The 22,517-nt window shown below is 32.1% G+C and overlaps 1 protein-coding gene across 1 annotated transcript in view; it reads left to right on the top strand.

Moving 5' to 3' along the window:
- The window catches only part of LOC124353536 (RAB11-binding protein RELCH homolog), a 75,441-nt gene that overhangs the window by 5,525 nt on the left and 47,399 nt on the right, over window positions 1-22,517 (top strand). Inside the window, exons 2-6 of the mRNA XM_046803420.1 lie at window positions 1,794-1,955; window positions 7,034-7,191; window positions 14,288-14,464; window positions 17,155-17,234; window positions 20,001-20,227. Of these exons, the coding sequence (XP_046659376.1) occupies window positions 1,794-1,955; window positions 7,034-7,191; window positions 14,288-14,464; window positions 17,155-17,234; window positions 20,001-20,227 (804 nt within the window). The remainder of the gene's footprint in view (window positions 1-1,793; window positions 1,956-7,033; window positions 7,192-14,287; window positions 14,465-17,154; window positions 17,235-20,000; window positions 20,228-22,517) is intronic.

The raw sequence follows: 22,517 nt of genomic DNA, 5'->3' as shown, positions 1-22,517 counted from the left end.
AGCACTGAGTTTTGTCTGTTATATCTCTACAAAACAAGCAGCAACAGGTTGTTAAAGAAGATTATTTTGGAAATTAAGGTCATCCTCTGACTAAAGAAAAACTGAAGAACTCATGCCAAGCATATTAATTCTGTATTACTAATTCTTGCAAATATCAAATATTGGCAACTTGTTTTTGTCTATAGTTTGGTTTTCATATAGCACATACTTATTAATTAAATAGTCTTTTTTGTGTTTCTTACAACTGCAGAAATTCAACAAGCCCTTTTTACCTTTTATAACTGTTGTTTGAAGTTACTTTTGAGTGAGAATTAGTTATTAGATAATTGTATAATTTAATGTATACATTTTATTGTTTTACAACATTTTCCTACTAAAGTGCGAGACAATGCAAGCCCGGCTGTTTGGCTTTATTATTTATTAATAATGCAAAAGATCTCAGTTAATAATTTTAATATTAGTATTATCACAAAAAAAAAAAAAAAATACTTGTACTAATGCAAGGTTTAAGTGACATATATTTCAGTCCTGTCATTAGTCAACAGTTTATTTGTCACAACCCAGGCTTCTAATGATGCGTCTCGAACGCTAGCGTTTACTTTGATATTATTATTTTTTCTCTTCTTCCATTAAAGGAATGGCTTATATTATAATAATATTATACTATATAATTCATTGACTTTGTCTATTGCATGACTTGTAATTAACTGCGCTTAACGACAATAAAAATATCTTGTGACTTCAATGAGTCCATAACACTTAGGTCTAGTAATAAATCTTCACTTGTGTTTATCAGTAAATCACTATTTCACTATCTATGAGTAATACAGCCTGAGGAAGGCTGTGGTTTCAGTTTGTAATATATTTCAAGTAGTTTAGCGAAAAACATGCATTGTCATGAACACAAAACTATTTTCCTAAAAGTGGAATTAATACATTTCACGTTTTTATTTAAATACCTGTTACTATATTTATATCTTACTTTAAATATGTAATGTACAAATTTGATATTCATTAAAATTTTCATTTTTCTACCTGTAGTAGTAAAAAATTTTTTAGAAAGAATGTGACATAATTCTTTTCTAATGTAAACTTTTACAATGCCTATATGACATTTCTAGGAAATTGATGGGACAGACTACACATAGTTTTATATAGAAAATGTTTAAAATAGGGTATATATTTTAGTTTTTTTTTTTTTACCTTAATGTCATTTGGTGTGTAGTGGATACTTGTGATTTGCAACTTGTTGTAATGGCAACATATATCTGCATAAAATTGTACATTCTTTACTAGTAACAAGTTCATATCATATTTCAAGTTTATTTCACTGCACTTTGTACTGTTGAAGAGGCCTATTGTAATTGTATAATTACTTAATATTAAAAAAAAATATATCTCGATTATAACTCATAATTTGTTTTTTTCTCTTAGAATGTTAAAAGGTAAAAATCTAACTCCAGATGCCAATTTATTGATAAGCCAGTGGCTGCATTATGTTAAGGTGTTAGACTTTGTGTCTGAATTAGAATTAATGCAGGTTCAAATCCTGTCTGTGGCCAAAGTATGTTTCGTGGGTACTCTCGATCTTGTACCTGCAAGCTCTTGTCCTGTTTCTGTAAGCACAGACGATTGGCCCGTGATGAGGGACATAATGAGGCTGAGAAGGGGAACAGCCATTCTTTTAAAATAAAAATGATAATATTAGCGTTTATTATTATTTTCAATTTATTGTTTTTGAAATTGATTCCTATTTACATGTTAATTAGTAACAAACAACCCGTTTGTTGTAGCACGCTCATCCAGCCAAGCCACCCTGGACTCGTTGGATATGACGAGGTTCTCAGAAGACGGAGAACGTGGCGTGGACGAGCGAGTTGCGGTTCTCGAGTTTGAGCTGCGGAAGGCCAAGGAGACGATCAGTGCCCTACGAGCGAACCTTACAGTTGCCACAGGTATGTGTGAGGTTGTGTGGGTTCAGGTGTCCCCAGTTGTTACAGTCTGTTGTTTGTCTGAAGTAATCAAATGGCTAATGAAGTACCAATCAGTCAACTATCATCGGATCTACTCTAATACATTAAGTACTGGCATTCATGGTTTGTAGAAATCAATGTATTTTGTTTTAAAATGAACTTTCTTATATATATATATATAAATTTTTAACACACTAGTTCCAAAATCTATCAACTATAAAAGAAATGGATGTGATCCATGTAAAAAATCACGATGTGGAACATGTAAAAATTATGAGTTCTTCAAGAGAATTCAATAGCAGTAGTACCGGAATGACCTATCCTATAATTGGCAAAATTGATTGTAATTCAAAAAATGTAATATACCAAATTAATTGTAAGTTTTGCTCCAAACAATATATTGGCCAAACATCGAACCATTTAAGAATCCGTATGACAGGGCATAGGTTTGACATTTTCCATAAAGATGAAGATAAACCATTGGCAAGTCATTGTCTAGAAAACAAACAAGACAAAATTGAAGAGTGTTTTAAATTAAAAGGAATACACCAACTACCACAATGCCCTGATGAAAACTACAACAGATTAAAATTAAAGCACATGGAGTAAGCTCATCAAATTATGTTGAAGACAAAAAATCCATTTGGTCTAAATTTAAGATAACTTTTTAAATAACTTTATAACATCAAAATTTGCCATAAATTACAAGTTGTATTCCACCCTTTATAAAAATCAACTGTTCCAACAAGATTGAATTAGAAAAATTTCACGTCAGCTGGACTTTATCAAATGTTATGCACTGTGTTTATATTTATGTTTCATTAACCCTTTCCGCTCGGTTGGGCAGCAGTGCTGACCAAATATGGCTTCTCGTAGGCTCGTATTATTTTAGCGCGTACTGTCCACTCAGATCGGATGGGCAGCGGTGCTGTCCACTAGGGCGCCTGCGTGCACACAGCAGCCATGTCATTGTTGCGTCCCCACCAGCTCGGATTTATTTTCGCCGCGTCATTGATACTGTGCCTTTTCAAAAGTTAAATGGATTTAAAGGTCCAAAGGTAAATAATAGTGTAGTCGAAAAGTATTACAATGGAAATGTTATATTTCTATAAACTAACATGAGTTACAATGAGTATTAATAATGTGACAGTAAATAATTATAACATGATAAAAAATAAAATTGAACTGCTTATTATTGTTCCGAATACAAATTTAACTGCAGGCTAGTTGTCATCTTGTTCTTGAAATATCTGAGATGAATGGTACTTTTCAAAACAAACACCGATGTGAAGACCAGGCTCATTTTCACAAGTTTTGCAATAAAACTTCACTCTTTTCCTGGTGCCGCCTTGTGCTCTGCTGCTACACACAACGCAATTCTTCACTTTTCTACCTTCAAGAGGATATGGTAGATGAAGTTTCCCATTTAGTCTGAAAATGTCTTGCAATTGGAATGGTCTTCCTTTATTTTTGTTCCTTACATCGCCAACAAGCTCTAATACCAGTAATTAATAATAATACCAGTAAAACCAGGTATTAACACTGATATATTTACACTTTTATTTACAATTATATTTACACTGATATCTACGAAACTTCATTTACACTAATATTTAATAAAATTGCACAATACTAAGAATAATAAACAATCCGTTCTAATAATGCGTATAGGTTAACTCACTAGTGACAATGTGGTTAAAAGCGTGCTAAAACGAAAGCCTAGAATGCAATAATGACCAGATGATCAATTTCCAAGCTTTGTAATGAAACAGCTGATTGATCTTAATGCGTTGTATTATAAAAAAATACGTCAGAATAAAAAAAAAGAGTTTATAACTTGTGGTCAACGCTGCTGTCCATCCGAGCGCTAGTATGATTATTCAACGGACAGCACAGCTGACCATCCGATCTCTGAGGACGGCGACTCTAAAAATATATGCGCGCGCTAGAGGAAATGGCGGTGGCCAACACTGCTGCCCATCCGATCTCTGTGGACATTCTAACATTACCGCTCCGAGCGGAAAGGGTTAATTCTTGTTTATATGTTATAGTTTTGTATTCATTTTTATTTAAAACTTCCTGAAGACGGGGGTATTAAATCCCCCGAAATATAGAAGTGAAAAATAGTTTTTGTTTTCTTCTATTCAACACAGTGATTAGTATATATAATTGAATCGTAAAAAGTGGGGGCTCTGTGGTATAATGGTAGCACATTCACCCGGCAAGTGAGAGATCCGGGTTTGAGTTCTGGTGGAGCAAGTACTTTTTGCGATTCAATGTTTATTGAAATTAAATAAGGCTATAGCCATTTATACAAATTTAATGTATATATATATAAGAAATTAAAAAGTCCAAAGATCTTAGTTAAATATTGAATAATTATTAATTAAATATAAGCAATTATGGGGGTGTCTTTGTTTTGTTACTTTATGTAACAGCAAGTTTGTTTTGGTTATTACAAGCAAAAAAGTCAAGAGAATTTTGAATTAATTCAGAGATCTCTGCTATTCAATATTTTCTTGTCATTTGCGACAACAATGTGACATTAGTAAATTAACAAAAAATCAACATAAAATTCTATTTAAATGTTTGGAAAAGTTTAATTTAATAGTGGAAAATGGTCAGTGTTATAAGTAGTGTTAACATCAAAACTTTTCAGAAACCCTGATTAAGATTTGATAGACACTAACAAACTTATTTGAGAGACAATAAACTTGATTTTCATAATTGGAAGTTAAATATTCCTAATATTGGTTTACACTGAAGTTTTGTCTTTGAGTAATTACACAGCTGAGCTTTAGTTACTCAATAAATTGTTAGGAATTTTTAAATATAATTTTTATTTATTTAAGTTCCTGTAATTGAAATCTCAACTTTGAATAGCTAAAAACAAATAATATTAAAACTTCAGATTGTAAAAAAATACTTGGTTTGTTCCTTTTCTGGAAAAAACACAGAGGGATGTTGAGGTAAACACATTTTGAAATTTTTTGTTGGTACACTCCTTTAGTGTTATTTAAGGTTTATCTGGGAGAGATGAAGATGTCGATCATCCTGTTAAATAACCTTTCAGAACTATTTAATTTTATTATAATTTAAAACAAAATTACAAGTAGTGTATTTTATATGAATTATTTCCTGAAAGTATTATAGTAGTAGACTCCTTCCTTTTTTCAGAAGGTAAGGGATTTTATTAATTATTTTTGTTTAATTTTCGTATTTCAATACTTTGAGCTCCAGTTGTCTATTTTAGTGGTAGTAAGTGTAAATATGTCTCAGCCATCTCATAAATATTTTATATGGTGCCAGTGATCGAACAGTTCCTGGTTTAGATTACTAAGGTTGAATTAAATATACGAAACATGTCACTGTTTAACACCCATGTGCTTTTTTTTTTATTCATCAGAGTTACAACTTGTTAAATACAGTGTGCATTATGAAAGTAATGCACACCTTCTAAGAAAAATAAATTTATTCATCCGTTTGTTACAAATGATTATATTCTTCAAAATAGTCTCCTCCTGCATCAATACACATATGGAGGCGATCATGCCATGCCTGGCAAGTATCCTGGAACTCTTGGACTGGAATGCCTCTCAGGAACCTTGTAACGTGAGCTTGGATGTTCTCCACCAACTCTCAGTGCTTTCCCTGTAGCTCTCTATTCAATTGGAGAGTAAAGAAAAGTCACACAAAGCCAAGTCAGGGCTGTAAATAGGCTGGGGCACCATGAGGGTCTTGTTCTGGGTCAGCTAGTTGGTAAAGATGAAGGCTGTGGGGCTGGGGACATTGTCATGGTGGAGCTTGAAGACTTCTTTGATTTTAGGCCTGACATGCGCGATCCGGCTTTTCAGTCTCTTGAGGACATTCAGATAAAAGGCTGCGTTGGTGATTTGTCCTTGCAGTATAAGTTCAAAATTGACGATTCCTCGGACGCCAAAGAAGACAATCAGCTTTGTTTTGGTGCAGGATTTGATCATGCATGCTTTTTTGGGGTTGGGAGGATTTTGTGTATGCCTTTTCCGCATTGAGATCTTGAAATGCATTTCTCCTCAAAGGCTTTTTGAAGCATCCGTTTTGAAGTTTCCGTTGCATTCTTCCCAAGCCGCACAGAAAACTTGATCGTATACTGCTGTTTCAGCGAGTACTCAATCGCGCCGTGACACAATAAAAAAAATCTGGTCTTCGTGCAAAGACACGTCCTACCATTCCTACTGCTTGGAGTGAACTGAGACCGGGCGCGTTTGGAAAGACAGGTCACCTACTAGATTGCCCGAATGCTGTGATAAATAGTCGCGTTACTATTAATACTACTAATAATATCGTGTGCATTACTATCATAATACACTCTGTACGTATATACGAATTTTCTGTTTTGTATTCTTGGTGGAAGTGAGTAGGTTTTAATGGAAAAAGACATTTTTTATACTTTTAAATAAATTTAATGTGGAAGTATAAAAAAATGGCTTTTCCATTAAAACATATATATGAATGTTTTATTAACCCTTTGGACGCCAGTGCCTAAGAAAACGGTACTACCCAAAACCACCAAGGTCTATTTGTATACTTTTACAATACTTTATGTTTATCTCTATACTGCTGTTAATTTTTTTATAAATTTAATGATTTATTTTTTGTTTTATACATTGGCTATTGAATTAGTGTAAATTAAAAGTACTTAATGTTTATAACGTATTTGGTAATTACATGATAATTATAATGAAAAAATACATTTACTTTCAATAATCTGTAAAAGTATATTTTAATGTATTGGAAATATTTTTATTTTATAAAGTGGTAACATCTTATATTCATTACAAAATTACAGAAAACTTTTTTGAAAAATAGATTGACATGAAATTCTTATAATAAGCGTGAAGTATAAAAGGAGAGTTGAATAAGAAAACATAAACAACTGTATCAGCTTGATCAAGGTAGTAGTGGTACTAACTTTAAAATGATAAAGGTGGGCAGTTTAGCCTGAACCGCTGTGGTCTGACCAATCGGACGTTGGCGTCCAAAGCATTAATTTCAGCTCTAATTTTCTCTGATCACTGTAGAATGTGACACACCGATGAGTGAGCATCCAGCGAGTATTCAGTGCGAGCCGATCAAGCCTCACGAGCAGCGAGCGCTCAACTTCCTCATCAACGAGTATCTTCTTCTTCATAACTATAAGCTAACCTCTATCACATTCGCAGATGAGAACGAAAATCAGGTACGATATTTTTAATGTAGATTAATCGATTGACTTCAAGTAGCTAACCCTTTTATTTTTCCCTCTCCTAGAAAATCAATTCGTGGTAATTTATTGCTTTTCCAGGTAAATTCGATAAAAATATTTATCTAAGCAATAAAAATAAGAAGAATTCCAAGTTTTACTTACGGTGATTTAAATTTGCGTATTATTTTAAGAGGAATTGAACCCTTTTTAGACAGGCTGAAAATTCAAAAATATTAGGCTAATTTGAAGTGCTTTGTGTAGTACATGTAATATTTGTATAATATTGGTTACGGTACATTTTTATGAATATTTACCCATATATCTCTAACCCCAGTATTGTGGAAATGGTATCTAAGCTGCTGTTAGAAATCAAATGCTTTTGTATTTAGTGGTACCTAACACCGTTAACTGTTAACAATTTGAGATATACACATAGTATTAATTTATCTTTAAGACATAAAAATGATGTTAGTTCCAATCTAATCTAGATATTTCAATATATTTTACGTCTCTAAATGCAAAATAATAAGTGTGTTTTTATGAAATAGTTATCCATGTACTTGTTCATTGTGTTTTGCCATAAGAAGTCTACATTTTCTGAGTTTGTTAAATGAGGTGTTGGAACTACTATGCATCTAAAATATTAAAAGGGTAAGGCTTTTACTGTAAGGGTTTTTATTGTTCTGAGTAAATTCAACCGTATTGGGTTATACATTATTTTATTAATTTTTTTAAATTTTAACATGATATAATAATGTGTAAGAACTTTTTTTAACCTTTTGAATGCCGCAGAGGAAAACTTGAGTGACAAAGAGATTCATCTGACAACAATGTTGTAAGTCATATGAGAGAAATGTCAGGCAATAAATAACGGTATTGCAGGGCTTCAGGTGAAAAATATTTTTTTAATATTTTTATGGTATTTTCGTGAAAATGGTATCAAAATGTTTGTACTGAAATGTACAACAATAAAATAAAACAACAGAAAATATATGTACTTGTGGCACGTAAAAATTACAAAATGTATCTAAGTATTCTTTTTTTTACTTTTGATTTTTTTAAACAAATTAAATACAAAAAGTTATACTGTGGGAACAAATTTTTTCATTTGATATAAAGTTATATATGTAGAAATAAATAATTGTAAAATTTTTCTAAACCGTTTAAAAATAATGTACAAAATCAAAAAAGCATTTTTGCAGTAGCCCTACTACACTAAAACAAAGTCAGTGAATAATGTTTTATGTACTCATATTTCTCTTGTTCCATATCTCAAATGTGTAGTCTTCATACATATTTAGATTTTTCCAAAAAGTATATACACTATTATACAAACATCAAGTCACACAATATTTTGCATGCGTGTTTGGGAAACTACATGCCATGACAGACTTCTCCACACTGCATACATACCGTTCGGGATCTCTGATTAACATGTAGTCCAATATATAATCTTCATATTTATTTTGTTTTTTCCCAAAAAATATGTTCACTAGCCCTATTTATATAAAGGCATACAAAGTCAAGCAATTTATTTGCATATGTTTCGAAGGGGTAAAACAACAATTTAGGAAACTACACCCCATGGTAGCCTTCTCCACATGAATAACGTATTGTATTTCTATTGTGAAATATGTTTTTAAAGAATATGGGATGTAAAACATATTAATTAAATTTACAGTAACAATCAGCACATTTCGCATAATTAGCTGGTGATGACGAATCGTTGGCCTGGCATTTTCCACACAGTTACATAGTGATGAAACATCGTCACTGTGGCACCCAAAGGGTTAAATTATTACATAATTTATATTTACATTACAAATATTAAATTTTTTTCTTTTTAATTTTTTCAAGGTGGAGGCATTGACATATTATGTTGTTATAAACAGTATTTCCGCATACTGCTAATTTTCTTTTAGCCAAATAAACAAGAAATACTCATTACAAAAAAAAATAAATAAATAAAAAAAATAAAGTAAAGCATAGATAAAAGTTTTTAACAGGTTTTATGCTTGTAAAACATTAATTTTATGATTTTGTCTCAGAATTTTAAATAAAATTATACTAGAACAAAAATCTCATTGTTAGCCCACGATTTGTCCCTGTATTTTTTGCTTGAATATTAATATAAATAAATAGCTGTACTACACTTAATAAAAATCAAATGCCTGTACTTTTTTTGTTTCTCTTTGATTGTATAGGTATACTAAACAAATTATTAATACCATCACGAATAATAAATACAGGGACAATATACATGTATGTCCTTAATTTAGACAAAAATTTATTAAACATTACTACTACTACCTTCTATGTTTTTGTTTGTTTAAGTAACGTTTTATAATCATTAATTCTCCTTTAGATTACTGTAATTGCTTTTTTCTAGACAGAAAACAAATATTGATATAGAAAGCTTTTATGGATGGTTGTATCTGGAATAGAACAAAAGTGGTTACATTTGGATTGATTATCTAACTGATTAGAGTGGATGAAATGGTTACACTTGATAAGATTCTTATCTATCTGGATGTGGTCAAGGAAGATGTATGTGGACTATTAATATGAGTCTAATTAGAATAGTTTAAGTAGTACAAATACTTTCAAACTGTTCCATTTATTTTATAAATACAAAATTAACTTTGAGTGATAACTAGCCTTTATGCCTTAAAGGAATGTTTATATTTAAGTTTTATAAACCACAACAGTATTTTAGTTAAGATTGTAATTTTTGAATGCCAATCAGCTAAAACTGCTGCAATATGAGACTTTTGAATTTTCAAAGTTAAAAAATCATGTTTACTACTGATTATTATTGACCCAAACCATTGTTCATTCTTATCAACTTACTTGAGTTTCAGATGACTAATTTGTGAGAAAGTATGAATTTGTAACATCTTTTTATGCTCTACTTCGTGTGAGATAATACACCACAAGTTATTCATAGCAGTTGTTTGTGTTCAGATAATCTTTATTTTTTATTGCTTAAATAGTCTGTTTGATATATTGCATTTGATTCGTAAATTTAGAACAGATGCAAACAAATTTAGAACAGAATGTAAATTTAGGTTAGATTTGAAAATTCATAACCTTAACGTTTGAATTTTTATGAGATATTTGAAATTAACTTTACCGATAGAAAATATGTAGTATTTATTATTTAAAACACTATTGAAGGAAACAGCATTTTCTGGACAGTTGCCATTGTTCAGTGGTACAAAAAAAAAAATCAGTAATACTTAATCACTGAGTTAGTATGTATGGAGGTTTTGGTTCCTGACTGTGTGTTATAATACTTTGGTATGATTTGTTTATTATAACCTAGATTGTGTTTATGTGTTAGGTTAGGTATTCACCTGAGGAAAAGATCAGATTGCAGATCTCGAAATTTAATGTAACTGATTGTTTTAAAAATCCTGTTTCCTTCACAACCCTTGCATCGTCAAAAACAAACTTCAAATTGAAAATGCTAGTTTGATAGTCATTCTGGATATAACAAACATATTGAAGGAGGAATAATACTACTGTGATAATTTTGTATCTTTGATGCGTACCATGGGTACTTGATGGAAATCAAGAAGTGTATATATTTTATGAACATTGTTAACAAATCGTTAATTATGTCTGCATAGAATATTCATAATACTGCAAATTTGTTCTTATTATTTTTTTAATGAATTTCTATCGTTGAAGTGTACTTAAGTTTAGTATACTATAATAATTTATAATAATGAAATTAGTGAAAGAGTGGAGCATGGTGCTCAGTAGTGATGACTTGTGCATTTGGTGAAGTACTCTCCACTTCTCATCGGTGAAATCACTGTGACCTGGCTTCTGACCTATGCCCAGTCTATTTCTTTTTATAAACTGTGGTTTTTTACCACAACCATGATGTATTTAAAAAAAATAATCAACTTTTTGAAAAAAGCTGCTAATGTTTTCATTAAATTTTTATCATTAGATACATAACACAAATAAAGAAACCACAATTTAAAATAAAAATTATTCTTTAGCCCTTTTATTTCCAAATATATTGGGCAGGTCACGTCACATAATGCCAGAGTTCAGTTGAGCGTCTGCAGGCTTAGCCGCTGAGTACATGTTGCAGTAGTGCCGGATCAATTTTAAGAGCAATTAAGAGGAGCAATTATGTTATGACATGCATAGACATAAATTGTTCTCATTTTGTTATATTTTATGATAAAATAATAATTTTGGTCTCATTTTGTTATTGTTAGTAGGAGAACAATCGTATGCAGTGGAATTTATGAAATGTTAATCTTAAAAACTTTTATACGTTTAAATATTTTTTTATTTTTTAATTTAAAGCTTATAAATACTGAACAAATTTTTGTATTGCATTGTAATATATTCAATTGGTAAAGTCCTGTGTAAAATAGGTAAAATAATACTAACAATTTACAGATTTATGCATTTGTTAGTAAAAAAAGTACAAAACCGACTGACCATGAAAACACAAATGTTGTTAGATAAAACATTTTAGTGTATATTATTATTTTGTTTGAATGTAATACCTGTATGAATGTCAATACAATGCTGTTTGCTATAATACATTTTATATAAAATCAGATAATAAACAACTTTATTTATTGATCAAGATTGAAATAAAATCAAATTTTTATGTTTTAAATGTTCAAAGTGTTCAACTTAGGTAGGAAAAACAACATCTAAGTATTTTATCCGAAATAAAAGAAAGTCTACAGTACTGGATGACACCTTTTTTAGAAGCTTTAAAAGTATAGTTAGTGTGTAAGATAAGATTACAACAATACTAATGGCTGTGGGTGGTTATCATTTAACCTGAAAAGCCACTGCCTTAGGAATAATGCAACTTTATTAAACATTAAAAATATTATTAAAATTGCATAAATATAACAAATTATGTTGTATTCTTGAAGAAAATATAGTTCTGCATAAATCAGTACTAATTTTATTGATATTAATCAATAATTTCTATATATTATATAGGCTCTTGGGGGTTTCACTACCAACCTAGCTTGAGCCTATATTTAGGCTCTTGGCCCTAAAAGGGTTATCAAATCAAATCAAATCAAATCATTTATTGTCAGGACACTACAATAGTGTATAACAACGTCAACAAGTTATAACATGTGAAACTAGTTAAAGAAGCATACTATTACTAGCATTGTAAAATTCATTTACACTATATATACACTTCTTAAGCAACATGTTTTTTATGGAGGTTTCAAACCTAGGTCTAGATAATATTTTTATATGTTCAGGTAAAGCATTGTAAATTTGATTCCCAGATACCTAAAGCTACTTTGCGTGCTTGTGTATTTACACTTCATCAGCAACAGATCATTCCTATTTCTCGTAAAATAGTTATGGTTATCACTAAGGCTAACAAGGTCATTCAAGTTATCTTTAACATACATCAAAACACTTAATACATAAATGGATGGCAGGGTTAAAGTATTAAACTTTGCAAACCAAGCTTTACAGTGATCTCTGTTAGATACACCGGCAATCAATCTAACAGCCCTTTTTTGCAGAATAAAAAGTTTTGTTGCATAGCCTACTGTGTATTGCCCCATAAGGTGATTCCATAAGTGATAAAGCTATGAACATAAGCATAGTATACAAACAATAAATAATCAGTTGAAATTGTGCCCTTTAATGCCCTAATTAAGAAAACACCTTTAGCAGCTCGAGAGGCTATATAGTTAATATGATCATGCCACTTGAGATTCGACTGAACATATATTCCAAGAAACTTAATACTATTTACACTACTTTTACTGTACAAATTAAGAGGTAGGTCCTGAACTTTTCCAATATTTATGCAAAGTTTATTTGCAGAACACCAATCCAAGACAGTAGAATTCTTTTCGCTAAGTTTATTTACATTGTCCAAGACTGATTCAGTACTAACCAACAGCCCCAAGTCATCTGCAAAGAGATAAGTATTTACACAGCTGTCATTTAGATTTCCTGGGAGATCATTAATATAAAGAATAAATAATGTTGGCCCCAGTATTGAGCCTTGCGGCACTCCAAAGTTAACAGGTTTAGTTACTGAATATGAGCCATTTAAATATACACATTGTGACCTATTTGTCAGATAAGAGTTAAAAAAATCTAAAACTAATTGATTAAAACCATAAAATTTCAATTTATTGACTAGAATACTATGTTCAACAGTATCAAAGGCCTTTGAAAGGTCATAACTTCTAAAATTAACAACATTTTTTTTGTTCAAGGCCATCAAAACAAGCACTTACAAGAGCCTGTACCGCTTTTATGGTACTGCGATTAGAACGGAAACCAAACTGAAAGTCACTGAATAACTTATTTGACTCTAAATAAGCCACAATCTGCCCATGTACCAACCGCTCAAAGATCTTCGACACAGCTGGAATAATAGAAATAGGTCTATAGTTGCAATGCTTGTCCATAGGACCTTTCTTATGAACAGGAATAACCTTACTAATCTTAAATATATCAGGATAAGTTCCACTATTAATACATTCATTAAACAAGTAAGTCAAGACCTCACAAATATGTTCGGCAGCAGCTTTTAGTACATGTGCATTGATACCAAAAACATCCAAACATGTGCTATTGCTTAGGCTAAGAATAGCTCCATAGGTTTCCTCCACCTTAATTTCCTTAAAACTAAAGTTAAAATTTATAGTCTCTGAGTTACAGGACTTGTCAAGATAATAAAAATAATCATAGGTACTATTACCAATGTTTTTACAAGTATCTTCCACAGAAGAGACAAAAAAATCATTAAAAGTGTCAGGACTGAGAAAATGAGACTTGGAAACTGGCCTGCTGTTGACTTTGGCTGACTAGTTAACAGTTGATGTTACATTTTAGTGTTGTCTAGTGTTGAGTTGTAAAGAGGTTATACTGTCAAAACAAGACTTAAATCAATTTATATAATTAACCATCAAATAAAAATGTAACATATCATAATAAAGCTGAGGTGTAAAAATGGATGTATGTATGTTTTAGTCAAGTTATAGTTTTAAATTTTAGGTTTTTTAAATTATACAAAATAGTCTAAAAATAGAAATATTGTAATTTAATGTTTTATCAGGATTTTGAGGACTGGGACGATGTAGGACTGAACATCCCTAAGCCAGCCGAGCTGCTGCAGCTGTACAGGGACGCGATGAGACAGCCGGGACACGGCGCGCCCATGCGCGACTGTGGGAGTCAGGTCACGCTGGCGACAGACGAGGAACTGGCACTGAAGCAGCAGGTTATGTCTCTGGTGAGTGTTTACCCACTTTGTTGTACTGGTGCAGTATCGGTATATCAGACACGGTTAAAATTTCATAAATTGCCGGCGTTGATTGGCACGACGATCAGTATTTAGACGATATTTAATATACTACACAGTTGAGATATTCGAGTAACTATATATCTGCATTTAATATGTTTCAATGTATTGATTAATGCCTGTTTTTACTCCTTGTAAGTCTTTGGAGTGATAATTAATTATATGTTGGTTATGGTCTGTCAGCTGATAAATTCTTTAGACGTGAATTATGCATTGAATTATTAAATTATGTTTTGATGTAAAAACAAATCATAAAGCAGTGTTAAATATACATTTATTAGTGTAATAATTTCAATACTGATTTTTGGATTTTTCCACAGTAATGAGATTTTGTTTGTTTTATTTTCTTCCAGTATTGATGGCAAGTGCATTAAAGTTTGACAATCTATTGTTGTCAGTAGTTTATATCGCAGTAAAATATAGTGCTCTACATGAATTTTGTTTACAATTTCATGTACTTCATGTGGTATAGCTAAACAAGTCCTAAAAAATAATACATATAGACAATTTTGAAAGAAATTTAAAAGTTTATAAAAAAATTTAAAAACATTTTGTACTAACACATATTAAAAATATATTTTATTTTATTTTTACCAGAAAAATATACATTTTATCTGTAATTTATTGCCAATAGTAAAAAATAATAATGAAAGTTTATCAGGTAGCTATTGAACAACAATTATTTCTGAAAATCTTGCATTGTACAAAAATAAAGCTGGCAATTTTAGGGAGTAACATAGAAAAGTAGCTATGGCACTCAAAGGGTTAATGTAAGGTTAATAGTTTTTTACAGATAAACAAGTTAACCCATAAAGTTGTGGCCTCAAATGTATTTGCAGGTCATATTACAAAACCAGATGTTAAAATGGCCATCAGGTATCTGAAGCATGTCAGTTCCCTATTCTGAAACGTGCAGGAATGAACCTGTTCTTCAGAAACAAACAATGCTCAATAACCAGCCACTATTGTTTGTTTGGTTCACATCACTGATACTGTGTGTTGTCTAATTGGATGTATCTTCTATGACTCCCAACTAGTCATGCATTGTTTACTAATGTTCACTATCCATTCTGATGAGTAATGCGGTATTTCTAGATTCTGTTATCATAAGTTTGTTTATCTATCTTACAATCTGTGACCTTTACCCTTGGTTCCATCTGAGTAACTCAATGGCAAATTTCATGACTGTTTCTTTTACTTGAGACATTGTATTGTGGCCAACTACTAATTTATTCTAATAAAAATTCTCAATACGTGACAGAAACGTTTTATCTTATATAATGTAGAGTGTATTTTGCTGTTTCTTCACAATACGATTAATGGATTGGAAAGTCTGATTGCATTGATAAAGATTAATTATAGTTATTTTTGCTGTTTTTAACCATTTTAATGTCCCATTAAATATGGATTTTGAACTAAAAAAACTTTTTAATGTAATAATAATAATTGGGTTTAAAGAAATTTGCCAAAAAAATTATCTAAATAGTGAATAATATATTATACATTAATTTATATAAGCAACCAGTATTGACAATATGGGCATCAGCTGTTCACCTACAGACTTCTTAATCAGGTTAATTTAGAACAAACCTAGAGGACCAAATTGAAATAAAACAAAACCCAACAAAGCTGTTACTGATGTATAGGTTAATTTTCCCATCTCTTTTATAAAAGCATTTTTCATTTCATATGTATTTGCAGGAGATTGAGAAATTACGCTTTTACAAGTCGCGTAAATAGGCACATACAACATTCGTGCCCATGTAAATGCGGCGTGCTCACTTACGTGACGACTTTCATGCATCATGTCACTTATAATTTTTTCAAAGAAAGAACTGTATAGGGGAAAACCGTGAAAGGCAGTCTAATCTCAATTTTTGTCCACATCAAACCTTCCTTTTCGCGCTTATTCTGTTCATCTGTGCTTGTATTTGTTTTTAAATATATATTATGTTAAGTATGTGTCTATACCTCACCCACTTAGGTGTGCACAATCGTTTTATGTCCATTTCATTAAACTCCAATAGGAACAAGAACCAGCAATAAGAATCATTGATTAAAGAAGGCATTTTAACCAGTAAATTTTATTCAGCAGGGATCACTTCTGGCTGATTTATACCTTCTGATGTGTCACTTAAATCTGGGCAACCTTATGGATGTTCAGGAGCAGCACATCACTAACCGCAAATGTCGATATTCTGGGGTGCAAGGGTAGTTCAAGGATAGGTCTAGTCTACTGCGGGAGATGACTGTTGGAGTTGATGAGGTTCGTTCCCTAAGTGTCAGAGGTTCTTGTTAGCCTCAACAAGGGTGTGCCACCCCCTTGCCTGCTTTCACTGGAGAGGCTGGTTTAGAGCTAACATTTCCTTCTTTCAGGGGGACATGACTGAGATTAGTGCCCTAATTCTTCCTCATTGATCTTGATGAGAGACACAACCCCCCTACCCCACAACCTTACCCATCCTGAATATCCTGTCACTCCGGAAGCAGTGCTAAGGTTCTTACAGGACTAAGTGCAATTTATAAGCTTCTTGTCCTGAGAGAACAAATAAAAAAAAGTAAATTTGTTTAAACAAAAATTTCTTTACGATTACAAATGTTTATTCATGGATCTTTTACAGACAGTGGAGTTAGAGGAAGTCAGAACTCAGTTGGTAAACCTGGAGAGAGAAAAGGCTGAACTTACTGCTAACATTGAGAGGTATGTGTCTTTCTTGTACAGTAGTTTTAACCCTTACGGACATTTTACACGCTATCTTTCTGCCATGTAGAGTATACAGTTCAAACTGGCCATACGACAATCCGGACAGCTTGTGATCGTTGTACTGTGATGAGCTAGCTGGCTATGATACGATACTCTTACGTAATATTCTTTGCTATATGGTTTAAATAATCAGTAATTGCATGTTCAATCATAATATATCCAGCAAGTATTTTTTGTTGATTTAGATTTGATTTAACATTAAAAATAGCTTATTGGCTGAGCATTAGTGAAAACTATCACCTGTGGGGTTGAAAATATTTAATTTCTGTCTGTCTGTTTGTATGATATCTGGAAAACGTACTGATGCATAGACTTGAAATTGTGCATGAAGCCTCATTTCTATATTAGGAACTCTGAGTTTGATGATGGTGCATGTGATGATGAGTGTTAGCGAGTGTTTTTACATCAAGGTATGGGTAACCATGATGGCAACGAGAAAATATCAGAATAAATAAATTTGTAAACAAACTCAATACACCCAGCTGCATCGCTGGCCATCTCACCAACCATCCGTTTTATACGCCGAAGTCGTTTTTTCTGTTGGAATATCGTACTCTTCTGATTTTTTGTTGCAATGTCTATTGCCTCTTCCACAATGTGATCCCGTTTTTCTTCGATATAGAAACGAAGTGCATCTATTTTTGTAGCAGTTTCGTCAACAGTCGGAAATCCCCGAATTATACATAGCTCAGCTCTATGTGAGAAAAGTGGAGGAACTCTAGTGCTAGTGGAGGAATCCCCGTAAAAGAAATTTGGTGCTAGCGATTTATTTTTGTTTTGTTTGTACATTGAGACACTGATATGCAACCCAATTTAACCCATTGGGAAACTTGCCTGAGCATCACTCGTTGCGGCCGAGCGGGATTGAATAATCTTGCCTGAGCGGCACTTGTTGTGCTCTTTCTAGACGCTAATGATCACGTATTTCTTTGTTTTTCCTCTAGATCGCAGTTTTGTAACCTCCTGCAGTTTTGTAACCTCCTGCATCTCCATGAGCAATCATTCCGTTTTAATTCATTATGTTTGCACACTGGAACCACAACTAATAGCTTGTTTTGTTATTGTTTACATTTTGCTATATGCTAATTTTCGTCAGTTCAATGTTCTGCTTACATTCTATGTATCGTGTTCTCAATGTTTAGTGTTTAAATGTTTATAATGAATTTTTAGTTCTTCTGCTATTCCATGGAACAAGACAATTTGCTTACTTCAGAAGTAGACAGATACTTGGACAGTGATATTGAGATATCAAAGATACTCAAAGACTGACACACAAGTGAATTATAAAAAGTAAATGAATGGCCATTGTATGTAATGTAAATAGTTTATTTTAATTATCATGTTAATAATAACAATTGAATTAACAGTCAGTTTTATCTCATCTCCCAGACAACTAATTCAGGAGCTTGCATAAAAACATCAAAAAATTAAAAAAAAAATGTAATTGAATTTTGATTATTTTGTTATTGAAACAGATAAACAAAGTAATAGAATATTGACAGTTGCTTTTGATTTTTTTGCTTTTCTTACTAAAAGATTTGTAAATATATACTAAAAAAAATTAAATAAAAAAATATTTAAAGAAAGCAACAAACAGTATTGTAGAGCAACCTATAGACTAAAATGTCCTGAAAAACTGACTAATTTCTCTGTATCGAAACTCATTCAATATTTTAGTACACACAAGCATTTTTGCCAAAACCATTTCAAACATTCAGTCCTAGAGAGGTTAGGTTAATTGCTTCCTTAATGGGGTAATGAAACAACAATCTGAATGTATCATGTGGCAAGATATATAGAGAAATATTTCATATATAGACTTAAATTTTGTTCGAAACTTCATATCTATAAGAATGAGTTCTATGATGTGTCATTTTTGGGTCAACTTCTTTTTTGTATGGTTGTCTGTCTGTATGGTTGTATGGTTATATGTCCACAGAACACATTGAGATTGAAATGAGCTATAAATTTGAAGTTTAGCAGCGACCTGAGCAAAGTCTGTTACAAAACTTGGTGTAGCGTATTTATACATTTATACCTTGTTAATAGTTAATTGTATGTTTACAATGCCATTATAAGTATGTAATAACTTATCTATTTGACGGTAGTTGTATATATTGAGTTTAACTCAAACCTATTCTAAATATTTTAAACTGTTCATATTAAAGACACTTATCAACATTTATATTTAAAGAAAATTTAATAATGGGAATTATACATCAAATTTGACATCTTATTTCTTTATGTATAAATTTGTTTGAATATAGAAAATGTACTTTTTAATATGTAAGAGGTTTAGGCTGTCTTTTTGTTTTGGTATAAATCATATTTGCTTCTTATTCTATTGTGCTATTCGTTCTTTTAAATGTTCATTTTTGACAGGACAGATATTCTTTGTTTAAAGTTTTTTTTGACATCAGAAGAATTGTGGAGGAAACAGGATTTTTTTGGTAGTTTGCCACCGTTTGGTTGTACAATAAAATTACGTGTATTTTATTGATAAATTAGTGATTTCTAGTATCACTAAACAATGGCCAATATCCGGAAAATACCTGTTTCCTTAGCAGAGATTTTTCAGGTAAAGATGTATCCGGAAGTGTTCAGCTCTCTCAGTGAGATTGATTTAAATAAATTTCTACTCCAATTGGAAGTCTATTACAAGAAACAAATATTTCTGAATTCCTTCACTTGCTTGGTTATCAGGCTGTCGACAGTGGAAACGGTGCCGACACACTACGCGACAGAGACAGTGTCAGTACGCAGCGCGACACCGGAACACTTCGAGATGATAGACGCAGCGGCGCGACACGGCTCGGAGAGTGGGAGTGGGATGGAGCGTCTCTGCGATGACAACGACACCTCCAGTCTCAATGACACCGAGTGGACGCGTGTTAATGCGTGCATCGACTCGGAGACCGGTAGCGCACTGGGTAATCACTTTAAATTTACACAACCTTATGGATGTCTAGGAGCGGCACACCACTAACTTTAAATGTCGAGATTCTGGGGTTCAAGGGCAATTCGATAAGTCTAGTGTACTGCGGAAGATGACTGTTGGAGTTGGTGGGGTTTGTTCCCTAACCTCAGAGGTTCTTGCTTTCCTCAACAAGGGTGTACCCACCCCCTGCCTACTTAGACTGGAGAGGCTGGTTCAGAGCTGACCTCCCCTTCTTCCCAGGGAGACATGACTTTGAGATCTAGTGCCCTAATTCTTCCTCATGGATCTCGATAGGAGGCGGCTCCTACCCCCAACCTTACCCTTCCTGAATATCCTGTTACTCCGGAAGCAGCACAAAGGTTCTTATAAGACTAAGTGCAATTTATAAGGTTCTTATCCTAAGAGAACAAAAATAAAAAAAAGAAATCACCTTAAATACACAATCGGTTTATTTTATAAATGGTAATAAGTTATTGTTCTTTTACATGAAGGTTAATATGTGTTGTGTTTGTTGTTGTTCAAGCTGTTGTATAAAATTTTGTAAAAATTAAAATTATGTCGACTTCAAGATTAAATCTTTTTCTTTTGAGAGTTCAGGGAATTAATGCGTATTTCTTTACCTGATCTGGGAATTTAATATTAGTAAAGTCTTGTATCAAATTTGCTTACTGATTCATTTCATCAACATTTGTATGAAGAAAAGAGGGATATATATAAAAACTTTTAGCAGAAAATAGAGTCTTAAAGACTTCACTGTATCAAACTCATGATTGACGCCCACTGTCGTCAGGATATTCCCATACTTCTTATCATATACAGTGTACAACTAATATGTAATATTCAATAAGGGTGGATATGGCTCCTATACAATTCCTACACAATATGGGCTTACTGCTTTCACTTACTTGGATGGAATACCATAGACTTGTTGTGAATTTGTTAGTTATTTGTCTGATCGGATTTTACTAATAGATAGAAAAGTAACTGTTTTTTTTTTTACTTTTGAAAAAAGATTATTATTGTAGAAATTGAATTTAAGCGTGAATAAGCTTGCTTCCACTATGGCTTGGAGAATGTTGAATCTTGTTAGTTTATTTGGTATACAGGTCACAAAAAACTTGGAGATCTCCACAGATCGGACCTGAGGATGGTACGAGGGGTATCATGAGCTTCCACTAGGGGCTCTGCAATAACATTGGTCCCTTCCTTTTCATAATTTATTGTCAATGAATTACCTATTTTCTTCCAGAAAAGTGCCTTCTTTATGCCGATGACACCACACTTTATACATCTAGTCCTGATCGAGAACGTAATGAATTGGTAATTAATTATATGAAGGAGCGTTGTGATCTTTGGTTTTCATCCAATAAGGTTATCATAAATAATGATAAATACTGAAGAAATTCAACTTTAGCTTAAGTAAATCTACTTTGCATAAGACAGTTAAACTTCGTGGAATTAATTTGGATTCTAAATTGATGTGGGACTTCATACAAAGCATTTATGTACTTGCACTTTCTAGAGTTCTTATTTCTGATCCGTAAATTAAAAATAGTGTACTATATATAGATTTAGTGCTACCCAATCTCTGTATGCATTTTCTTGTCATTCACGTTTACTTTATGCTACATTGAACAAACTCTTTGGGGTATGGTGTGAGTTAGAAGTTTTCATGTGGCAAAAAGAATCTAAAGAAAGCCTTGTAGTTCTTCTTTAGAAGTTTTCTCGGGGGATTAGAGAGTGTAGAAGAACTATAATTTCCTGAAGCCTTAAAATACTCACATTACCTAGTCTATTTATCTCAAGGATTATGGCACCCAGTGTCAAGAAATAATGTAAAGAAGCCTTGTGGTTCTTCTTTCAAGAAGTTCAATCCACTGGATTACAATACCAGAGGTCAAGATTTATTGGATGTAAGATATGCTAGACTGAGTAAAACCCAAAAGTCTTTTAGCTTTGTTTGTATAAAAACTTTTTTATTAATGTAAAGAATATAAATGTATAGAAGCCCTTGAACATTCCTTCCAATTAGACGCTTTTAAAACAAAAATTAAAATTTGGCAGAGTGTAGAAGCAATATAATCTATAGTGTAGCTGAATTTGAAAATGGGAATTCTTCTGTAGAATTGTAATCTCAAGATATTATGTACAGATGTGTTTTTTACTTGAATCTTTAATTTATTTGTGTGTTTAATCTATTTATAGGTTTTATTCTTTATATGTTTTTAACTTATTACACTTATTGTTATACATTTTAAATGTAGATTTACCATATCTTATTC

Source organism: Homalodisca vitripennis, chromosome 2, assembly GCF_021130785.1.
Source record: "Homalodisca vitripennis isolate AUS2020 chromosome 2, UT_GWSS_2.1, whole genome shotgun sequence".
Taxonomy (NCBI): Eukaryota; Metazoa; Arthropoda; class Insecta; order Hemiptera; family Cicadellidae; genus Homalodisca; species Homalodisca vitripennis.
Note: the sequence above shows the minus strand (reverse complement) of the source record. Positions and strands in the feature narration are given on the sequence as shown.